Below are 24,223 nucleotides of genomic sequence, written 5' to 3'. Positions count from 1 at the left end.
ACAGTTAATGAATGATTGACAATATAATATAAAATAATTGTAATCATGAAATAGGCGTTTTTTATATAAACATGAAATGTGATGTATTTATTATTATCATTCATATCATATAATCTATCTTGAAAAAAAATATTGACTCACCATGACAACTGAGCTCCATCTGCTAATGAAGGCCATGGCATGCTGCTGAAAGCTCTGGGAAAAATTGAGTGAGCAGATCTCACTGAAGTGAAGAATTGGTGGTGGAAGAAGTACTCTATTTTACAAAAGTAAAAGTAGTGATAACACAGTGTAGAAATACTCCAGCATTCAAAATGTTTCTTAAGTGAAAGTACTGGCAGAGTATTGGCATCAAAATATACTTGAAGTACCAAAAGTAAAAGTACTAATATTGCTGAGTAGTATCCCTTTTGATCATTATTGCATTCATGTGTAAATCATTTTCATGTGGCAGCTGGTAAATGTGGGGCCAATTTAAATGTATATATTTATCTATATGTTTATATTACTTAAAGGCAGAATGAGTAGGATTTTCCTAAAAAAAAAACAGTGTGTAGACTCATACAAAAAGAATCCCTCTCATCACTCCTGACCTACTAGAAGTGTGTGGCGGTGTCTGTATCTGCAGAGACCCTGCCCTCTGCCTGGGTTTTCTTATTTTGTTGTGTATGAGACTTTTCTCGGGGCGTCAACTTTTGGACAGTGGGTGTGTAGCCCCCAGCCAATAACAGCGCGCAGGCTGTGAGGGCGGGGCTCTAAAAACTGGCAACCAGGTGCCAGATCAGAAGCATGCATCCAAGAGGAAACAGGAAGCTACTGGTGTCATAGAGCCGGGAGGAGAGAACTTTAATGTTGTGTTTATGAACCGCAACTGACAAGTTCTACTCGCTCTACCTTTAATACACTGCTGGGTAGCTTGTGAGTAGATTTCCCCCTGGGGACCAATAAAGTCTTAATGATATAATAATATTATAATGTCTCTGTTGATTATATTTTGTTTTATCAATTAATTAATTATTAATTAAAAGTAGCGGAAAATAGAAATACTAAGTTACGTTAAAACTTACTAAAAAATTAAGTTACTTAAGTGCAGTACTTGTGTGAATGTTTTCAGTTACTTTCCACCACTGGTTATACAATTTATTAAGTGTCTATGTACTGCTTTTAAATGCAAAATAAGTGGGGTTAAAGTGTTACCAATTCGGTTTTTAACTAAAGCTACTGTGCATCATTCATCTTTTCAAATTAAATTTCCTCCTTAAAGTGATGTTCTATCAGAGGAGTCAAACTGCTAAATATCCCTGCAAATGAAATTACTGGAAAAGACACCGGGATGATGTTTCTCATAAATGAAATTTGGAGCCACGCCCGCAGGAATCACAGGAAGTGGTTGGAGTTATTTCCAGAGGGAGCCTCTCCCAGGCTTCACTCCTCACAGCGTCTCCTTCTCCACAATGAAGCCTTTCTTGTCTCCGTGTGAGCAGCGTGTGAAACACATGCTCAGTCTCTGCTTTCACAGGACCGCTCAAAAAAAAAAAAAAGAAGAAAAAAAAGAAATGTTCTCCTGTGGAAGGGAGTGGTGATGTCACTGACCTGGAATTCTCTTCTCCAGGGTCACCATGGCAACCAACAACAAGCGGCGTGACGTCAGCTCGCCCGTTGTCGCCAACATCAACAACAGGAGAACATGACGACATTCAACGTGTAGGGTTAGGCCCACAGACAGACTCAGCACTTTTCCATGCTCTGTTAATAAGCTAGTCATGATTCATTCAGTTAACGTTAGCATGCACATGATTGTATTACTATGAACTGAGTCATAAGTTTGTAAAGAAATGTGTTTTTAAGTTGTTCCATCTGTCAGACTGAATCACTTTATGATTAAAAGCAAACATTACACCTCTATGTGACATCCCACTCAAACAGACCACAGCCACGCTAAATGCCAACATCAGCATGCTAACATGCTCTCTGTGACAATGCTGATGTTGGTCAGGTATAGTTTACCATCTTAGTTTAGCATGTTACCATAACACTGGCTAACTAGCGCTAAACACAAAGTACAGCTAAGGCCGATGGGAATGTCATTAGGGCTAGGTTGAATACAGTTTGCCCTGATGGTGGTGCTGGATGAAAAGGGATCACCAACATTATTACAATCCATCCTGAGGGCAACATGAAAATGTTTACCAACTTTCATAGCAATCCATCCAACAGTTTGTCAAGACATTTCACCCAAAACCACAAATGTGTAGCTCCTGGTGGCACTAGAGGAAAAGTCAAGGGATCACAAAAGTCGCTAAGTTTCATCCTCTGGGGATCATGAATGTAAAAAAAATCCAATCCATCTAATAGTTGTTGAGATATTTCAGTTGGGACCAAAGCTCTGGACAGATAGACCTACAATGCCATCCCTAGAGCCCCATCACTATTGAATAACACCAAACATATCTTTTTACTGGAACTAAGGGGTTCAACCTAAACCATAAAAAAAAAAAAAACATCCAGAGTCCAAAAGTCCAAAAATGTCTGTGGACAGGGGTGTCCACACAAATACTATGTACAAAGTAAAAACACACTGATGCGTAATCATAGATTTTTCTTTATTGCCAATATGTTGAACACCTCATTATAAAATCCTGCTCATATACAAAGGCCAGCAGAACTGTGTGTTTCCATTACAGAGTCAGTAGATGCTACTCTAGTCCATGTCCAGAGAGAGGAGAGTGAGATGTTGGTGTTATACTGTCTGGGTCAGTCCACCGTGACCAAGCTGCAAAATGAAAACGCTTTATATAACGTCCACCTCAACCCTCATTTCAACACTAAAAGGCTTTCAAAGTTACATCCATATTTGTTGTGACTCTGCACCTTGGCTAAGAAGTGTAGACCGACTGTCTGGGACTGAACCCTGCAGAGGGGGCCGCCAGAGAGAAAGGCCACTTGGGAGGGTAAAAGCACACAACACATGCTCATCTCTCACTCAACAGCGACATGACACAGAACAGAGAAATAAAATATATTAAACCTAAGTGTCCCAGTCAACACAGTGCTCTGAGGATAAAGACGGTCCTCAGCATGCTGTGAACTGCACGGCAAAAAATACTAATCAAAAAGTACCTAGAAAGATAGCAATCTCCTTAACTGATTCAATGGCATGCAGCTGGATATTTCCTACAGTAAAAAATAATAATAATGTACAATTAAATCTCTTTAATTTAGTGATCTAAAGGAAAACGTATTGGAACATAAGACTATGCTATTATTTTGGTCAATATATAAAACCTTTGAAACATATTAAATGTTTTCATTATCATTAGTAGATAGCAAAAATATACAAACCAAGATGAAATACCCTTTTTAATGTCCCATATACAGTATAAATATCAAACTAGGCATGATTTTAAACTACTGTATAGCAATATTAAACATAAATGGAAGTGTTCAAATATAATGGAAAACAAAAACAGACATGTTTTCCTGCTTATACTGTTTTCCCCTTTCTGAGTGGTCGCTATGAACGACAAACTGTCCTTTTTTCTTCCTACACAACAAATGACAGACATCAAAAAGAAGTGAGGCTTTGATTACATATTATATGTGCACGTCATGTGAAATAATAATAATAATAATAATAACAATAAAATTTGGCTAGTCCCGCTACTTCATCACACCTCTGGATAAAAACGGTAATGATTTGGTCTGAATTGATCAAATTACACACATTCAAATACACAAATAAGGTCTGAAACACTAAGAAGAGAAAGGTTTTGGCACTAAGTTTTCTTCAAAGGATCTGCAAAGCCCTGCATACGGCCAGAAAAACTCCCAACAGGAGTGTGTCTCTCTGTAAGTGATGCTTCTGCTGTGCTTATACTGCGGCTCCAGTTTAGTCTGACACCGGATGTGTTTTATACGTGAGTTTGAGTGTGTTTGTGTGTCATCCGAGGAGGGCGACGTAGTGACCATTCAGAAAGGGTGAGTTGGCTGAGGGCTGGAGGCTTTTTACAAGGCCTCGAACTCATCAATCCTCTGCTTGGTGTTGCCCTGCCTGATCTGTCGCAGGGTCTTGTATTTGTCTCGGCCGACTCGGACGTTCTCACAGTGAAGAAGGTCGTTCTGGGTGTTCTTGGATTCGTCACGCGCATGAGCCAGCTCTGAGGTCAGGGCCTGAGGGGAGAGACGAAGAGGAGGCATGAGATGAAACCTCAAACAAACCCTACAACACTGCCGCTAAATACAATTCTATCTTAAAATCACACCATAGTTGTAAAAGATAGGTTGTGTCAAGGTCAGAAATTGTGGTCCATGGCGGCAAAGTCGACGATTTGCCGAAGCACCAGAAACATCATCAAACTCGAAGCACGAGAACCTGGTCCCAGAATGAATAATGGTGAGAATGAGTCAGAGCAATTGCAAACTGGGTGTGCAGCAGCAACACAGGAAGAAAAGAGTGCATTCTCACCTAACCTGTTCGATTTAAGCGAACTCTAGTGCATTTGTCTGTTTAATTTGGTTCTTCTGGGCTGGTGTCAAAGCTGTTAAATGAAACTGAAAAGGAGGGTCTCTGTTCGCTTCCAAGCAGACTCCAGTGCAAAAGCAGACTCACCACAGGATTCTGTGACCATTTATTCAATCTGACATTTGATTTCTAGCTAAGCTACTGTTAAATCCATTTGCTGATTGTCAATTGTTAGAAAGCGATCTCCTGATCTGTACAAGCAGTGTTCATTTACGCAGGATCATTTGGTAACCACAGTAACAAGTAAGCGCATCAGCACGTGAGTACAGGGAATCTTCATCCCTGATGAATCAGAGAGTGAAAAGAAGTTAAAAGGAGTGAAATGAACTTGAGTCCTATTCCATTTATTTCAGCAGTTCCTGAGTTACCACGCAGTAACTGTCCTCCAGTAATATCACAGCACAAAATGTTTCTATCCATTCATCACTATTATTGTACAAAAGGTCAGACTGCAGTCTCATAATCCCTCATAACTTCTTTGGGACCTCTTTGTGGCACCAGAGAGGATAAATAAACACAAAGAAAGGCTCGGTAATCTGCTGCACGGCTCTTAACCAACCTGCAGATGTGAAAAAGACTTCAGGCGACACGGTGACAGATATCACACGGAATAATGTATCTGCATATCTCGAGGATGACTGACAGTGTGAGGTGTTGGTTTTTTCTCCGGTTCAGATCACACTAACTCACCTCCAGCTGCTTCTGGACGCGCTTGTTCTTCTCGGCCTCAGTCAGGCGATCCTCCTCGTTGCGGTGGTCGTTGATGCCTTCAGTCTGCAGGTCGGCGCTGTGCGTGCTGGCGTTCTCCTCGCTGTCGCTGTTGTCGTCCAGCTGGTCGTACATGGGGGGAGGTGGAGGTGGCGGGGGCGCCGTCATCACCATGTGCAGCTCCTCTCTCGTCTTTAACAGATCGTCCTGGGCCTCCCTGGCCTGGTGAGAACAGAAGAATCATAACACAGTCAGCTCCTTGTTGTCTCTGAACTGTGGGGGGGGGTTATTTTATATTCTATTTGTTTAAGTTTTAAATTTAACAAAATACTTAAAGTACATACACAAACACACAAATTCCATCCCTGTCCCACCCACCTTTGTTTCCTTTTTTGCATTTGATTTGCACCCAGAACTCACAGCTACCTTGTTTATACAGAGAAAGAGTCTAAACAAATGTAGTGATGTAGTGTACTTGTCAGCTGTAAATGAGCCTCAGTATGCTGTACACTGCAGTGTTGCAGCGCTCACCCTGAGCTGCCATGAGTCTGCCTCCTCCTCCATGCGTTTCTTGGCATCCTCCAGCATGTTGATCTTCGATGAGTGCTCTGCCAGCTCTGCAGCCTGATGCAAATCAACGGGAGAAATACTTCTCAATCATCTGAAGAAAATGCTAATTAATGTGCATTTCCATTCACAACTGTTATGCAAATATTAGGAGTAGGTTCATCGAGATAAACAGCTGGTGGCGCTGATTCTCCAGTCGGGTGTCATTGACCATTGCAGACGAAGAGTGGCGCCAACTTTTCCGCATCAGCAGAGCTTAAAAAACTTTTTTGTGGCGTTTACACTCTTCTTTTTTCTACGCAATTTGAATTTGATCAAATCTGATAAAAACAGATGGATGGAAAAACATCACTTCCTGACAAATATTAATATGCAAATTGCTACTCTGATGTTAGTGTACTTATGAATCACTGCTAAAAGACTGCCTTTATTGCAGGACAAGAAAACATTTCCTAAAGATTATAGTCATCTTCAAAGACATTGTCTGTCATTCAAGACTAACAGTGATTCGGTTTCAACAGCTACGTTTAAGAGTTACAACAAAATCTCTTGGCTGAGCTAAGAAAGCATTCAGAGCTCTCAGTACTATCAGAAACAATGAATAACGTGACCAGACTCTGTGCGGCCTCTGCGGGTGTTTTGATTCATTCCTTCTGACCGCCACAACAATGTGAACAGCTTGTCTTTCACCAGACTGAACTAACCGGAGGCTCAGAATTAAACAGTACACCTGCTTTAGTTGTTCACGTTGTGAAGACACTGACAGCCCACAGTGGAGCACTTGGCTGTGAAATTGTTATGTGGAAGGTGTTCAGCTGGAATACTGGTCACTCAGTGAAAACACAGGGACACAGTGTACTATTATCAATAAGTTACATGTTGATAACACGACTCCCACATGTCTCTTTCAGTCACAGTCAGTGGAAGTTGCATGGTGACTTAATCCATTGCACAAGCGTCTTAATAGGGTTTAAGTATAAAGGGTGTCGCAGCAGGTGTCTGTGCTGGTGTTTCTGGCTGAATGTGGAGTAGGAACCGCAGCTTTACTGTCCAGCCTGTTAAAGTGAAAGAGGGAGCAGCACACAGTCCTGTGGGTGGTCCACAGCTGAGAGGCTCGAGGTGAGGGGGCAGTTAGTCTGAAGTAGTGGGGTGTGGTCCAGTTGTACGCTACAGAGTGGTTTTGTCTGGAGCTGCAGTAGCCAGGCACTGCTGAATGCACCACCCTGAAATGTGCCTGGTACGGACCTGGACAAAATAATAGCTGAGTGTGGTGAGAACTTGGAGAAAAGGTTTTCATTTATCTTATCTTGCAAACAAGGTGCCAACCTTTGAGATTTTGTTAAATGGACCCGCTCTGCTTTTATTCTCATTTAAAGAGAAAGCAACAAGACAGCCCTTTTTCTTCTTTCTACGTCAGTTGTGCTGCTGCTAAAGACCCTTTTGTGTTATCAAAGTTTAAATTAATCACAGCAGTTGGTACATTCAGGAATGTTGGAAACCTGGTTTAAAGTCTCCAAACAATTGTCATTGAAATACTGACCAGCTGCTCCTGACTCTTCTTCTGGTCCTCAGCCTGGCGTGCCAGCTCCTCTTTAGCCAGCAGGGCAGCCTGACGCTCGGCCTCCAGGCGAGCTGCCTCATCCTCGGCTCTCCTCCGCTCCTGCTCCAGCATCATGGCTCTCTGGAGCTGGTCCTGCAGGTCTAAAATAAAGAAGGGAGGGAGAGAGGAAAAGAGATATGAGACAAATGCGCCGCTACTGCACACAGAAATTCATATTTTTATATGTTCATAGCTACTAGCTTGTAAAAGAAAGAGGCTGACTTTCCAGATATTTCATGACATGTTTCACAAGTTTCCTACCTTTTAAACCAGAATTGCAAAGCTCTGAGGTTTTGCTCTCTCCATTTTGAAGGAGAAATCTGGCATTATTCAATATTTTCCTTTTTGTTAACAAAGACCAAAACCGGCAGCCAGATGGTGTATGTGGGGTTGACTCAAAATAAACTAGTGTGTGTGTGTGTGTTCATGGTAATGAAGGAACATGTCGGCCATTGCAACTGTGTGGCTCACTGGTGTGTTTAGCTCTATGGCATAAAAGTATACGTTTCTAGTATAGTGTATCCATATTTTAGAAATTAAATGTTTCTTGATCTTTGTTTGTTGCGATTCAGCTCAGGTTTCATTATAATCTTTGAGCATGATGGCATATCATTTTTGTTTTGTAATACATTAAGATAGCTGTGACAATTCAATTATATTAAAACCACCCTAAAATGTGTATTATTCCGGGTGTCAAACCACAATCAGCAGGAATCTAAACTTTAGATACCTGCTGATTGTGGTCTGATTGTGTTGGTTTTTAAATGCTTTAGATTCTAAAGCATTTAAAAACCAACAACTCATTTGACACTAATTTATGAGCAGGAAACTTGGTAGAGGAAGCCCCGGAGTCACTTAATAATCTTATTAGCCTGTTAGCTTACTGAATGTAATTTTGTCAACAATAAGAGCTTCCTAAAGTCAAATTTAAAAAGAAAAAAACACTGTCGGTTTCTGCTTTAATGGCTGTAGACAAGACCGTCACAAGCAGAAACAGGTAAAACTAGAAGTAAAGAGTCGAGCCTCACACAGAGTTTTTGTTTTTCTGGTTTGGACACCGAACCAAATATAATCAAAACACAAAATTAAGAAAAAGACTAAACTATAAGGCTTCATACTGTATATACAGATTACACTGCTGCTGAAGTAAATTACAGATGCTCAGCTGTTTCAGGTTACATTCAAACCCAGCATTCATCGTCCCTGTTGTTTACAAAACAAGTAAGCTGCATACACAACCTGTGAGCCTCACGTTCACCTACCCGCATAAACACATGTGAACACATATTCTAACCGGAAGTAACGGGGTGTGGTCCAGCTGGACGCTACAGAGTGGTTTTGCCACCACCCTTCCCCCACCTCACCTTTCTCTGCCTTCTTGGTCTTCTCCTCAAACTGGAAGAGCCTCATCTTCAGATCCTGCTTCTCTCGCTCCATCTGCTCCTTCTCCCTCTCGATGGCCTCCCTCTTCTTCTTCTCGTTCTCCAGCTGGGCCCTGCAGATAAGACACAGCCAACAAAGAGAGCTGACATGGCTGATTCACAGTTACGGCCGACGCGAACAACAGTCGGTGATCCACACACACACACACATCTGTACACACACATTCACCACATGATTGCACAAGCTGCTCTGTTACCGCTGTTTCGAAATAATTAAAACATCTCTGCATCTGTGATGGTCAAATACAGTAAACTAAACTAAACTGTGTAAATACAATTTATCTCACATGATGACCGTTTGCAGTTTGAAATTTCACCACGTTTACGCGCATTTGGCAACACAATTCCCCAGAACTGAATTAAGAAAAAACAGAAAATGAATTTGTGGCATTTTGCTTAAAAAATGCTTTAAACGATTAATTAATTATCAAAATAGTTGCAGATTAATTTTCTTTCAATCGACTAATCATTTCAGCCCTGAACATATTCTAGTGTGAATTTTGTCTAGGGCTGCGAATATTATTATCCATTAATCTGACAATAATGTATTCAGATTGACTGTTTACTCTATAAAATGTCCAAAATCCAAAGATTTACAATGACATTTAACAGCGAAAATAACAATTATTATAAACGGTTAGGTGCAAATAACAATTATTTACATTTTCTTGATTAATCATTAAGTCTATTGAATGTGAGCAAATGGCAAAAGAATAATCTTCCCTAACCCTAACCATTCCCATGGCAACTTCTTAAAATGTCTTATTTTGTTTGACCAACAGTCCAAAACCCAAAGATATTCACTTTCTATCACTATCAGTCTTCACTACCACAGATGACATTTCTTTGCATTACTCTACTTTAGCTGGAGCAACAACCTGCTGCCTCCCTCAGGGTTTAATTCTGTTTAAATTAGCCGTCTTAAGGGACTCATGTAACTGTGTTTGGACTCCAGCCCAGCCTCTCTCACAGACACTGACCACTGTGAGCTACTGTGTGTGAACCCTAACTCTCTGCCGGGACCCAGTGATCTAATGGTCCTCCCACTGGTATTTACTGTGTTGTCTGCTCAACGTTACATCACAATGTTTGAACAGCTGTACGGGACAGACAGTGGGCCGACAGCTGAGACCAGGGTCAACATCCATTCACTTTCAGTTCAGCCAATACAGGAAGCAGATTTCCCGTACTTGAAAAGGAATGCGGTATTATTACCCAACGAATGGTAGTTTCACTTTACATGTTGAACTGCGTATCTGCCTTTGGTAAAGCTGGTTCAGACAAAATGATATATAATACCATATATATGTAATATATACATTTTTCCAGGCGTGTGCGTACCTCTCCATCTGTTTCTGTTGCTTCTCCTCTCGGGCCTGTGCCTTCATCTGCTGCACCTCTATTGTGTCTGGCTTGCGGCGACGCATGTACAGCTCGTGGTTGCCCATGCATAGCTGCAGGATGCGCTTGTTTATGCGCAGTCTCGGTGCATAAAACACAAAGTCCTGAAATTTGGAGGAGAAACAGATAGGAGGAATAAGAAAGACAGGAAAAGTGAACAAACACCAGGCTGAATTAAGAGTTTAGCTGCAAAAGGACAAAGACTCCAGCAGTGGCTCTGAGCAGGCGCAGGCAAACTTTTAATACAGATTACTACTACAAACAGTACTATAGAGACTGCTCCACTTATTGTGAGAGGTAAAATAGTAAAATAGCCTGGCTTACACAGATAAGGTATAAGTGTTTGGGGTCCATCACTAATAGCATTGCCTGGAAAGTAGCCCTGGCTATTCTGTATGCTAGATCAGACTGAGGATAAGTCGCTAATGGTTTTTCTCTCCACTACAGAGAAACATGATGCCGCAGGTAAAACGGAAGCAGAGGGCTTAAGTAAAGACACACACTGCACCTTAATAGGCTCTGAAAGCTTCATTTCATCTGAAGAGGAACTATCAAGCTGGAAATGTTAAGAGAAGATGGAGTATTTTCCGGTTTAGAAATGTCAGCATGGCTGGTGCTGCTGTGGTTTTACGCACCGGAGACTTTTTGTCGATGGGCTTGATGATGAACTTCTTATCGTTGAAGGAAATGTTTCTGATCTCACTCCAGGGGAAGCCAATCTTTGGGGTCAATCTGAGGAAGAGACCACATGAACATGAATGTTATACTGTGATACTGAACTACTGTGTTAACTTGCTATACAAAGGTGCTATACAAATAAAGGTTATTGTTGTTATTATATATCATTAGAGCTCCAATAAACATAAAATAAAAAAATAGTAAACAACTATTTTGCTAATTGATTCATGGTTTCATGAATCATTCAAAGCTTCTCAAGTGGGACGATTTGCTGCTTTCCTTTGTCATATCTGACGTTAGGGGTAATCGATTAATTTAGAGAATACTCGTCAGATTAATCGACAATGAAAATAACTAGTTGCAGCTCCTTTTATTATAGTAATATAGATCATTTAAGTGCCGTTTTGACATAACCAAACACAAAACAATTCATTTCAGTCAATCCACTGCTTAACACTGTGACCTCACTCAGGCCGACTGTGAACATGGATTTCTGTATCCACTGTTCAAGTATGAGGGATGAATCTGGGGTGTGGCTCGCCGCTCTATTGTGCCAGACAAACTGAACGGGTGCCAATCTCATTCAGCACAATACAAAGTAGCACTGTAAACATTGACAAGCCGATAGTGTTGTAATCTAGAAAGGCAGCCATCCACCTCGCAGCGAAACTCTGCTGTGAAACTGTACTGCCTGAACTGGAATTTCACTCAATTACTGACATTGACACATGCTTGAGGAATTGAGAAAACAATGTGGAAGTTATCTCAGCGACTGAATATTTCCATCAGAGTCTTGTGGTTTATTGCGCTGTGCTTTATCAATGGATTCGTGTTTGTAGAAACTACTGTTGTAGCGATGCGGTTCATAACAGTTTGCTGACAGCTTGAAGTGATTTGGAAAAGGAAAGACACTGCGGTTGGAGAAAAAGTGGCTGGATTTAATTTGCACGTCTTTGGCTATCTGTGGCAAATATTACTAAAGTATGAGAATGAACTTGTAGGGAATATCAACATTTGCAATGGATAGTGGAACCCGTAGCTCAAAAACACCAGTAATAAAAGGTATTTTTCAGGTTCAGGTACTGTTGCAGTCTCTGTAGATACCGAAGTCACAACTGAGTCAATATAAATGACAATTGCAATTATTTAACATATTTTTGCGATACTGTAGGGCTGAAACTAACAATTATTTTCAATTTCAATTAATATACCGATTATTTTCTCCATTTATTCATTAATCGTTTGGTCAATGAAAAGTCAAAAATAGTGTCAAATGTCTGTAACAATGTATTCAAACCCAATGTGAAGTCTTCAAATTGATTGTTTTGTCTGACTAACAATCAAAACCACAAATTTATTCGGTTACTATCACAAAAGACAAATAAAAAGCAGCCAATCCTCACATTTGAGAAGCTGAAACCTGTGAATGAAAGAACAAAGTAAAACATATTCTTTGGGTTCAGATACTGTTGCAGCCTGATACTTGATGACTTTGACAGCTAGATATCAAAGTTACAACTGAGTCAGTGTCAAATAGTGAAAAGAAAAAGAGAATACTAAATGCTGATACATTTTTGTTATATTTGTTTCAGATGCTAAAATCTGTGTTAATTTGCAACTCTGATGTCTAATTGTTTTTATTGTGTGTGGGTTTGATTTGGACAAAATCTTGGCTCAAGAAAACCTCTAAAAACTCTGATCCTATAAAATGAGCAGCGCTGAGCTGAAGGAGTTAAACCAGGACCAGACTGAGCCTCGGTGAAGCCTTGCCTGCACTGCTGCATTGTGGGCCGGCTGCCCTCATTGGAGAGACAGTGTTGTAGGTTAGCCTCACATTCTTAAGTGCTGCACAGCTTGAAAAACCAGTCTGCGTAGCCATGGTTACAGCAGAGGGCACCGTGGAGGAGAGGCATTTCTTTTTTGCTGATCCCAGAGAGAGCACATAAAGAGACAGACTCACACAGGGACAAGGACCCAGTAACAACGTGTTCCTCACTCCTGTTGGAGGGTTTGCACCACAGTTAAGATATAAGGCTAAATGAGAGACTGAGGTGAACTTTAAGTAATTAAATCATTTAGACTTGAGAAGAAAGTCTTGAGCTGATATAAGACAAAGAATTAGCCAGTAAAGGTTCAATTAGAGGCCTGACAGACAAAGGAGACCACACTGCTTTCAACAGTGCAGCAGGTTTAATATGGGAAGAGGTACAACAAAGCCAGAGCAGAGTACGGGTCAGTGACTGAAAGGCAAGTCACCTGGGATGTGTAGTGCTCCTTTAACACGCTGCACTTCACTCCAGTAACCCCACAGACGAGGCCACCGGCCACAAAAGGTCTCAGAGCTCATTTCGCCAAATAGAGGGTGATTACCTCCCAGACTGTCTTGCCCTATAAACAAAGTGGCAATCACAACCAAGACCAGGCTGGATTCTGGCAACACCCTTACACAAATCTCAAAAAGTAGGTTTCCCTTGAAGCACAATGCCAAACAAAGAAAAAAAACATCAAAACAAACAAATACAACAGAGGAGTATGTTCTTTTTCTGCCATACGGTCTGTGGATGATTAGGAGAAATGGGTAGTGATTAAGTCTGAGGCTGGAGCCAGCATTAAGTCAGGGGGAAATAAAGCTGGGCTCCGGAGACAAAAATGGAAAAATAAGGTCAGCAAATGTATAGCAGAGAATTTATGTAAACCATCATGGCACACAAACATGTACTTTGTGCATCTGGAGGTCGTCATTCAGCAGTATGTAGAGTAGTAATTGTGCCTGTATAAGCAAAGGTGTGAACAAAAGACGTCCTATTCGTCCTACATATATGTAAGAGAGGGTGATACACTCACTCGAAGCAGGCACAATTATATGCTTCTAAACTATATTATGTGACAGATTTGTGTCCAAAAACCTAAAAACATCATCATTATTTTAGCTCAGGGTATCTGCAAATAATGTTACTGCAAAAAAATGTCACAAAGAGACATAAGAGACTAAAGCAAATTGCTGAGTTTTAATTTTTCAGTTCTGTCGTTGGAGATACTCCTCCCAAAGACTGTATCTAATTGGCTTTCATTGTTATTCCTGTCATCCAGTCTGCAGAGGAACAGGAATAGTGATTAAGTACAGACGTGGACCTGGCCCAGCCAGTTTAGCTCTGTGTCACAGGGCTGCAGCTACTATAGCAGCAGGCACAAAAAAAGAGCCACAGCAGACACCAACAGCAGAGCTGTTTAACACACAGTGCTTACTTGTCATCCTTCTCATAAATGTTGAGTCCCAGGGCGTCCACTCCCAGCCACAGCTCTGTCCCCTTCTTATTCTTGATGTCAAAATAGTTGACTCCGTACATTTCCAGGTCCTGGGCGATCTTCAGGTACTCCATCATAGCGTCCTCCCTGCAAGAATGGACAGAGGATGTTAAATTATTATTTAAATGTATTCTTTAGGAGCATGAACTCAGTAAGTGACATGATATAACACACACACTCACTTTAACATCCCACGGTGCTCCTCGTGCCACACCTGGATCCTCTCCTCCCACTGCTCTCTGGATAACTTGTGCTGCTCCATGACTCTACAGAAAGAGAGAGGAAGGTAGCAAAGATCAGCTACATACAAACAGAGACCATTAACAGACAAGACATTCTGATTCATTTGGCTTTGGTATGATAATTGCATTGCACTGTGCAGAAGTCCAACTTTGTTTTGGCAAAGTAAACCTCTTTCATTCATGTTTTACTTTCATTAAACATTCTCAAACAAGCAGGTCAATTTAAATCAGTTTTACTTTGATTGTGGTAATCCTAGCAAGGCAGAGTTAATATTAATATCTGATTCTTAAAAGCATCTCGTCACCAAAACAGCTACAGTAGCATTACGTATTAAGGCTTTCTCTTTCAGTTGACTTATTCCATAAACAACCGACGGGACACTACTTAACCACATACACTTCTGTACAAACTAGCTGTTGATGCTATCCTACATTTTTGTCATTTAGTTTGTGTTCAGACACGTGAATTAAAAAGAGGTCATCATCATCATCATCATCACGTCCTTGGTAGCATATTTGAGCTGCTGCTGCTTTAACACACTTCAAAATCACTGCATGTTCTTGACTTCTAGGTGATGAGAGGAGCAGATACAATTGTACCACCAGTCAATGACACACCCATCCAAATCACACCTTGTTATTAAATGAGCCGAAGAACGCAGTCACTCTATTGGCACACCGTCCATGCTTCGTGGCCCGTGTCATAATTAATGATTAATGATCAGTGTAATGAAGCTTTGATCTTCCGCTTGAATGCTCTGGTGCAGCCAATGAGCGGCGCCGTTATCTATGTTTTCTCCTTTATTAAATTTTAACAAGTGTATGTATTTATGTGTGAATTCCTTGAGAGCTGAAATGGCAACTTTATACACATAAAATGGCACAGAAACATGCAAATAATTCAAATGTTTTTGACTCATTACCTAAAAATCAACAAACTTCTTCCTGCGCTTGTGTGTCTTGGTGGCGATTTTCTTTTAGTGCTGATGAGTGCTCCTTCTTCCTCTAAAATGTCTCCAATTAGTCAATAACTACATTATGAAACTTGTGCCAGTGCCATACCCGATTGCTTCAGTATAACGAGCCAAATGTATTACTACAGAACATCGTGCCTTTGATCTAGATGTTAATGCAATATCAAAGCTTGATTCACTGTTCTGAATCTACTTCTCACCTGTGTGGCAGCAGGCGCTCAGACAGCAGGTATCCAGGCCGGTGGACTTCTTTGTTGTAGTCTCCAAACTTGGCCTGAACAGAGTAGGAGGCCAGCAGCACTGCCGTCTCTGGTGGACAGTAAACCTCGTCGCTCAGGATGCCCTCCTTCACCTGCAGGAAGAAAAGCTTCTGGGTGATGTCCTGGATCAGCTCCTCAGACACATCCTCTGGGAAGAATTTGGCCCGAAACTTGAACTGCAGTGGGTTCTCCTTCTTCACTTCCTGGGACGACACCTGGAGAGGAAGTACAACATGGTTAAAACTACATCCAGTATCATGTGAGCATTAAAGAAATAGTTGGACATTTCGCTTTCTTGCCGAGAGTTAGATGAGAAGACTGATGCCACTTTCATGTTTGTACGATAAATATGTCGCTACAGCCAGCTTAGCTTAGCATAAAGACTGGGATGGGATCTGTCCAGAAATAGCGAAGCCACCTACCATCACCTCTAAAGCTAATAATCAACACATTATCTCCACTGGTTGCTTGGCAACGGTTCCTGTTGGGACAGAGCAAGGCTAGCCGTTTCCAGTCTTTATGCTAAGATAAGTTAACCGGCTGTTGGCTCCAGCTACCTATTTACCACAGACGTCGCATCAATCTTCTCATCTAACTTTTGTCAAGAAAGCAAAGAAGCGTATTTCCGCACTATTCCTACAATGTGAACCAGCTGGAAAAGCTGGATTATGGAGTATTATCAATGTATATGGGGTATATTGATTGATTTTCTCTCATTTGAGAGCCAGGATCTGATCATCTGGAAATCATGATGGTTTAAAAATCAGTACACAGTATAAATACAAAAGAATAAAGATCAGCAACAATCAATGTTTAATGCATTAGGAAACCGATTTGTCATGGGTGCACTACCCTTAACAAAAGGGGATCTACCATTCTCATTCAGTGGAAATACACTTCTGGCTACAGTATGTGTTTACACAATGTGCCTCTTCCTCTAATTTCAACACAGGAACCAAGCGGTCTTGATGGAGAGAATGGGGCCGGGAATATTCCAGTTTGAGCGAGGCATTGTGCTGATGAGCGGCAGCGCAGTGTCAGCACACACTGTACAGTTAACTGCTGCTGACTGAGGCAAGCATTACCCTTTCTCTCTCTCAGTGACGCGTGTTTATGATTAAACAAACAACTTTCGAAGTTTCCTTTGATGGATTAGCACGGTTTCCTACATTTATTTCAGTCAGGAAGGCATTCTGCAGAAAAACTATTCTATATATATAAATATGTAGCAAAAACTCTATTCACTATATTCTTTACAGTTTGTAGTTAATGCTGCACTATTAGGCATAAGAGCCAATAGAATGTATTTTAAATAGTACCAATTTAACATTGCACTCATTGCAAAACATTGTCAGACTCACAGTGGACAGTTGAAAAGAAAAAGTATTAAAATCGATGCAGCAGAACCAAAGATATCGTCTTTTTCATTCCACACGTTCTTCTTCATTGCCAAAACCCGCCTATATTACCCACAATGCAGACCCAACCAACACTGACTCAAGTGACATCACTTGAGATTTTGCGCAGCTCCCTGTGGAGCAGCAAAAGGCTTTATGCAACTTTTCTCATATTCCCCAACTGATGTAAGCACACTTTTACTTTGTGTAAAATCACTGGGGTTCTTCATTAAGAGATTCTTAATGAAGAACCAACTGGACTAGAAGGCTGCAGGGTTTGGTAGATCATATAGAAACTGTGACACCAAAACAATCTTGAACATCTGGACTTCTGCTTCTTTTCAGGCATGACTTCATTCCTCTGGCTCTTTTTCTTTTTGCATTATGGATTAGACCAGTTAGATTGTGAGCAGCTTCGGGACTAACAGTTAGTGAAGGTGAAGTAACCTGTGTTTACTTGGGGACAACAGAGAAGAACGAAGGCAGATCTGGTTCACAAAGAGTTCACACTCTTGTCAAATAATCCACCTCCAGCTGATTACATGCAGTGCTTTGACCCCCCAGCACAGACAGTATCCAAACAAAATTAGCTGCCATGTTGGATGTGGAACCACAATATATACATTGTGAATATATACATACAGTAATACGTGGCTACTGATTGACTGAAAGGCAAACACTGGAGCTCTGATTGTATCGTCCCCTCAAAAGAAAGCATTCTTTGTCTATTGTTAATAGAAACTGACTCCTTAGGGAGATGTGGGCAATTGAGACAGACGTATGTGTGTATGTAGGTGGTATGATATGTAATGATAGTGGAATTTCACTCTATTAAAAGGAAGATAATGACATCAGTACCTTTGGAAACAAATTGAACAACTTATATTGTTAAATAACTAACATGACAGAATAAATAACATTGTGTGGGCTAATTCTTAATAGTATTTAAAAGTATAATGATTCATGATTGAGTGTATTATAACACACTGGAAGCATTTTTCCTCCAACCCTAATGACCTGATGACCTTAATGATTTGAAATAATAATAACTTAAAATACATATATACAAATATATTCTTTAAGTTGGATCTTACCTTTTTGTCCAGTTTTAGCCAGGTGTAGTAGCCTTTACCATCCATATATTGAAGTCCGAAGTACCAGACCTCACGTAAACCGATGGTTTTAACCACCTGCAAAGAGAAAAGGAATTACTCTAAGTCTTAAAACACTGTAGGGCTGCAACAAACTAGATTATTTTCATTATCTATCAATCTGCAAATCATTTCTGGTCTATTAAATATTTAAAAAATATGCTGGAACCTGAGAAATTGAAGCATTTTCTTCACTATTTTTGCTTGATAAACAACTTAAACGATTAATCAATTATAAAAATGGTTGCCGACAATTTTTCTGCCGATCTACTGATCGTTTCAGGCCTAAAACACACACTGGGAAAACGCCTTAGTATCAGTTTTCCACATCAGCAAAGATGAATTTAAAAGAATCAATCAACATACTCCAGATAATATTATTTTCTGTGAACTTCTTCACAGATTGAAGGAAAGAACCTTGTAATGAGAAAAGAGTTCCCATTTTTTCACAGCAGACACATGATTTGGTTTAAGTGGAAGTGTTTTAGAAAGGAGAGGCAGGAATTTCACCAAATTTGACCAGATTTAATACTGCATTACTCTAAAGAGTTCACCACCTGCGCTTCCAGGAAAACAGATTATGAGATGATGATGTAACTGTAGTAGAGATCACGCCTTCACACCTCAAAAAATCAATGAGGTAATTTTTCCAATAAACGTAAATGAATCACTGATGGATTTTTCCCAGCAGAGCGAGGAGTCGTGAAAAGGCCTTTAAAGGCTTTACAGACGCTGGCGAGGCCTGAAGAATCTAACCTGAAGGTACTCAGGTACCAGACTAATCTGGTGAACAACCCTCATAGTATTACACATTCCCAGGCCTGAGCGTGCGATGATAGAAACCACAGTCACCTGCTGCCAGGACAAATAAAAGTACACTCTAAAATACATGTTTGTTGTCTGAAGCAATCTGGAAAATATGTGATCTGGACAGGGAGACGGTCCCATGGACGGTTACCATTGTCAGTGAGACTAAACCGATCCTTATGGTCCTGACCTGTTGAGATTGGCACTAGGGCTGCAACTAACAAATATTTTTATTATCGATCAATCTGCTGATTATTTTCCCGATTAATCAATTCAACATTAGGTCAATAAAATGTCAGAAAATGACAGTAAATCCCTCACAGGTGACGAGCTGGGACCAGGTGCGTGTTTGCATTTGTGCTTGAAAAATTACATAAACAATTATCAAAATAGATGCAGTTGATTAATTGTACATCAATACGTCTAATCGATCAATAATATCAGCTCTAACTGGCACCATTACCAATAATGAATCTTGCAGCTATGTGAGACTGAAGGCTTTGATTGAAGATTGACTAACTAAACGACTAAATGAAAACAATATCAGCACATTTCATTTTAGGTAATTCTCAGTACATTTTTATAAACACAAAACTAAATTAAGAGTGTTTTCTCTTCTTGTGTTTGAAGTAACACTTACTTCACATCTCTCCATCTGTTGCAATATGCCACAGCACACAAGAGCACAATGAGGGCTGGTCTTTAACAAAGTGGCCCTATTGTTTGACCAGTGAGGAGGAGTGATATATGCTGCATGACGAGCATCCTGTCTCTGACTCCAGGAACAGACCGAGAAGGCCGGCGCGAGGAGGGAGGGAGGGGTGTCTGCTCCAATTTATAAGGGTTGTTACTTTCTGCAGCCAAAAATCCTCATTATTAACGTCTAAAAGGCAGATCATGAACCCAGTTTTCATTTCAACCGCACTGGAAACACTTTGAAGAAAGTTTTCAGATCAGCAATTTGAGGAGTGTGCAGCTGAGGCAGAAAGTGAAAACCCAGTTATAGATCTGGAATAGTCACTTGTGCTGAAGGAGGAGCTCCCGTTTTCCACTGGCTTCTGAGGAGAAACCTCAACGGCTCTTTACGGCCTTCACAGCAATTTTCCAACAGCACCGTGTAGGAATTAATGTTTGTGCGTGTGTGTGTGTATATGTGTGCCGTTAAGTGGGACGATCTCTGTGCCGGGCCCTTTTTGAATGCATCACTGCCAAATTCCCCACCCAGTCACCAGGTGAGGTGTTAAGTTGCCTGGGTGAAGTATGAATCAACATGCTCGACTCCGGCCAAGCCCATTCCCAAAGATAAGCCCCAGCCAAGATTAAAATTAAAATCAAACTCCCCCCGTCTTAGTGGACGACACGAAATACAGGGCAGGCTAACCTGTGGGAGTAAAGATGAATGGCTTTGATTCTTTGATTTTCTGATGGATTGTATTTAGTGGGACAACAACAAGCACTAGAAGGAGGCTGAAATGAGAGAGCACTAAACTCTAGCCCTGCATCTCACCTGTAATGAAACTCAGAAAACAATCAGCCCTTTCATGGTGGTTTTGCTTTGGGGTCTACAGAGGCAGAGAAACAGAGTGGGCCACAGATACCTAAATGAACAATCTTCTCAGGGGATAAGCTACTGTAGAGAGGCTTGGTACAACCTTGGCACTGGCTTACCAACCTTTAACAACATTGTTCGCTTGTCCAACAGATAATAAACTAGCTTTAATAACATGTGGAACAAGTTATGAACACCTGCTGCCAAAGGATACTGAAAATACTACAGTTCATTAGAGGAGGATTAAATCTGAATCTGGGGACGCAGGTTTAGCAAACTGACATCGCAGCAGGTTGGTTTGGCAGCCTGCCTCAACTTTAATGACTCGCTAGGTCGCTCCAATGAACGTCAAGAGCTCCTAACACCTCAGACATTTGTGCTAAGTAAGATTACTGAAAACAAAACGCTCCAATGCAAAACGCAGGGTTTCTGCGAGTTAAATGTAAGACTAACACCACATAGAACGCAAATTAATACCTGTTTGACAGAGATACAGTCCAAAGTATGATGGGAAACCAGTAGGGAGGATGTAGCCTATAATTATCTATTATTATATCACATTTTTTGTACTTCCCAGCAGTACATAACAATAATTCCTAATGATATAATTAATTACATTTATGCAACAGAAAATGGATGGATCAACACTTGCCCATTATGAGTCAATGAGCTTCCTAGCTACTGTAACTAGCAGCAGAGACAGTGCTTGCTGCAGGTCTAATGGTGCTCACTGAGACTCCACAAAAAATGGATAAAACAGCCACCTGCGGTACAACCCACCGTGGAAACTATCCTACTTTTAGTTTATAGGTGTACAAACCAACAACCATATATAAGTACTAATGGTACTGTCTACAGCAGGCAAGAGAAAATATCTAAGACTTCTTTTGAAGAAACTAAATTCAATAAATAAATAAATCCATAGATATGTATAAAATCTAGGGGCCAGACTCCTTGCACAAGCCATTATAAGCAGAAGCACAAGTCTACTTCATTCTAGAAATGATTTAAAAAACTGCAAACTCAGTGAAACATTTGCAGTCAGGTCAAAGAAGCTAAACCTTTACTGCTTCTGTCAAATTCTTAAGGACAGTGTTGCCGCCCACTTCAGACTGGTTTTAGGTCGAAGGAGCAAACGGTCGCAGTGCCACATAGGAAGAGTTAGCATGACTTCAGCCTCGTCTTACAGCCGTCTGACAGAGAGTGAAAGTTTCTCTGCCTGGTTTATGGGAGCTCTGGCCTGTGGTGAGAGAGAGGAATGCCGCTGGGCTGAAACAGCATTACGCACTGCATCCTCTGAGCTGAATAAAGCAGAGTCCTCCAGTGACTGAGGAGGGGAAGGGAGGGGTTCACCCACTCGGGCCCCAAACAGGGATCAGCACAAAGAGTGCGTTTCGTGGTGGTGGGGGGGGGGCATTCGGGTTCTGGCCCAAAGGAAATTGGTCTATTACAGTCAGACCACACATTAATCGGGACTAAACAGTAAAGGGAGGGTTACGAAGCCAGTATTTTAGACTTTGATATCGAAGAATAGTTCTGCTACAATACTACAGCAAAGACGAACAGCCATCATGCAACATGTTCCCTCTCATGACTTGGAAGAGCTTTGCAGCAATCCCTGAGTGCAGCTTTGACACGTGGGTTGGTGTGTAAGTGAACTAGTTTAATTTTTGACTCCTTCAGACTTGGATTCAGTTCAAGACATTGTTGAACTGTTTAAAATGTTGCCCATGTTTCCAGCTGTTTGATATGTTCAACACCTGTGATTTTTCTAATTGCGGCTCACGGCAAAATGAAACGAGATGGAAGTGAAACTGTACGAGGGTGTGTAGGGGAGTGGCAGAGGTTCCTCTTTAAAAGTAGCATGACAGGGACTGAGGCTATGATCAGCACTGACCACACAGGCCACACCAGGCCTCACACTCGCCCTGGAAATGAGCTCACTGCTGTTACTCAGCATTTCCACAGAACCTGTCTAACACTCTGTGAGTGTACTTCTGTGTCTTTAAAGCTGATTGCTGCCAAATCAGGCTGCTGACAGACTTCAGCGACACGACCAGTGACGCTAAATGTCAGCCAAATTAATCTGTGAACACTGGGAACACTATGAACAGCTGCTCGGACTTCAGACAAGGTGTGAAGCATCATTTCCCATGCTCAAATTAGTATCTTAGCACTAAAATAGAGCACTGAACTGTCTCTGACACTATCACAGTGAGTGAGTGATTATCTGTGGCACACCCCACTGAGAGCCATTCTAACAAGTAGGCGGGGGAATTCGCCAACGCCTATAAATGGAGAGATGTCAAAGGCAAATATCTGGGTCCTGAGCTATTCCTTCCTTTAACAAAACCACACATTGAGAGCTTTAGAGCAGTGGCCCTGCTGCTTTACTTGTCAAAAAACACAAGTGTCACAAGTGCTGACTTGGTCAAAACTAGCCAAAAGACATCCACACACACGCAGTTTCTGAATATGTTATCCTAGTCGATTTTTAGGGATATTGTGCTTACATGACTGTATTCAAATGTTTTTTAAAATGTTCCCTACAGTGCTGCTGACATGCAGGATGAATCCCCTGACATCTACAGACGGCTACACTTGCCACTGAAAAACAAGTTATACAGGAAGTGGCTAAAACAATGCCTTTCCTCCCCCAGTGCTGTCATAAGGCCTCAGAGGAGCTCACGATAATGACATGTCATCTACATTTGGATTTTAGTCACTTGAGCTTCACAATAATATTTCACAACAAGAGGAAAAATGCAAATTCAAAGAAAATTCTTCACTTAACAATACTGTCAGTAATGAATAATCAGTAAATAGATTAGCTTAAATCCACGGTAAAGTAAAGCTACAACTACAAGAGGAAAACTTGTAACATGTTTCCATTATTGTGGCCACACCTTCACTCTGCATTGAGGGTGTGTAACTTCCTAACAGACTTCATTCACGGCTTTAAAAATCACTAATGCCATTAATCATTAGTTTAATAAATGCCTCAAGTTCTCTTTGTTCAGTTATGCTAAGCTGACATTTTTCATCACAGGAAACCATTTATAATAATCCCTGAACATCGCCAGGAAGACATAGACTGATAAGGAGACTTGAAGCCAAAAGCTCCTGTAATCTCGTCTGCAGGAGATAACTTTTCAGACCTGGATGTAATGAATGGAAGGAGCTTTGGAGGGATGATAATGAGGGCAGACACTTTCTCCTAACACAGATTTCTCTCAGTGACGTCAGTCCAGTTAGCTGACATGATGATGAAGGTTGTAGCAGTTTGTTAAAAGTTGCCACACTGCTTTTATTCTACAAAGTTCTTGCACACCAGAAAATCTCATTGACAGTTACGTCTAATCAAAAACTCTGTTTGTCTCTATAACATTTTACCTGATGAAGGTCTGAGGGCCGAAATGTTGTCAATAAAATAAGTACACGTGATAAACAGTAAGTATGTATGAATTACTGGTTCTTTTGTAGAAAAACTGTTACTTCAAAATACTTTTTCTTCAATAAAAACAAAAAACATTTAAAAGGAATAGTCCAACATTGGGGGAAATGTACTTATTTGCTTCCTTGCTGAGAGTTAAATGAGCAGATTGATACTACAAACATT

At 40.9% G+C, this 24,223-nt stretch overlaps 1 protein-coding gene across 1 annotated transcript in view; it reads right to left on the bottom strand.

The window, feature by feature from the left end:
* Positions 1-2,582: 2,582 nt before the first annotated feature.
* Positions 2,583-24,223, bottom strand: part of ezrb (ezrin b) — a 28,357-nt gene continuing 6,716 nt past the window's right edge. The window contains exons 3-13 of the mRNA XM_070925400.1: positions 18,192-18,287; positions 15,641-15,915; positions 14,407-14,490; positions 14,165-14,311; positions 10,876-10,972; positions 10,181-10,344; positions 8,762-8,892; positions 7,338-7,498; positions 5,762-5,854; positions 5,213-5,452; positions 2,583-4,170 (exon numbers count right to left, since the gene is read on the bottom strand). Coding sequence (XP_070781501.1) covers positions 4,006-4,170; positions 5,213-5,452; positions 5,762-5,854; positions 7,338-7,498; positions 8,762-8,892; positions 10,181-10,344; positions 10,876-10,972; positions 14,165-14,311; positions 14,407-14,490; positions 15,641-15,915; positions 18,192-18,287 — 1,653 coding nt within the window. The 3' untranslated portion in view covers positions 2,583-4,005. The remainder of the gene's footprint in view (positions 4,171-5,212; positions 5,453-5,761; positions 5,855-7,337; positions 7,499-8,761; positions 8,893-10,180; positions 10,345-10,875; positions 10,973-14,164; positions 14,312-14,406; positions 14,491-15,640; positions 15,916-18,191; positions 18,288-24,223) is intronic.

Source organism: Enoplosus armatus, chromosome 19, assembly GCF_043641665.1.
Source record: "Enoplosus armatus isolate fEnoArm2 chromosome 19, fEnoArm2.hap1, whole genome shotgun sequence".
Classification (NCBI taxonomy): domain Eukaryota; kingdom Metazoa; phylum Chordata; class Actinopteri; order Centrarchiformes; family Enoplosidae; genus Enoplosus; species Enoplosus armatus.
The sequence above is the reverse complement of the archived record's forward strand: the minus strand, read 5'-3'. Positions and strand labels throughout refer to the sequence as shown.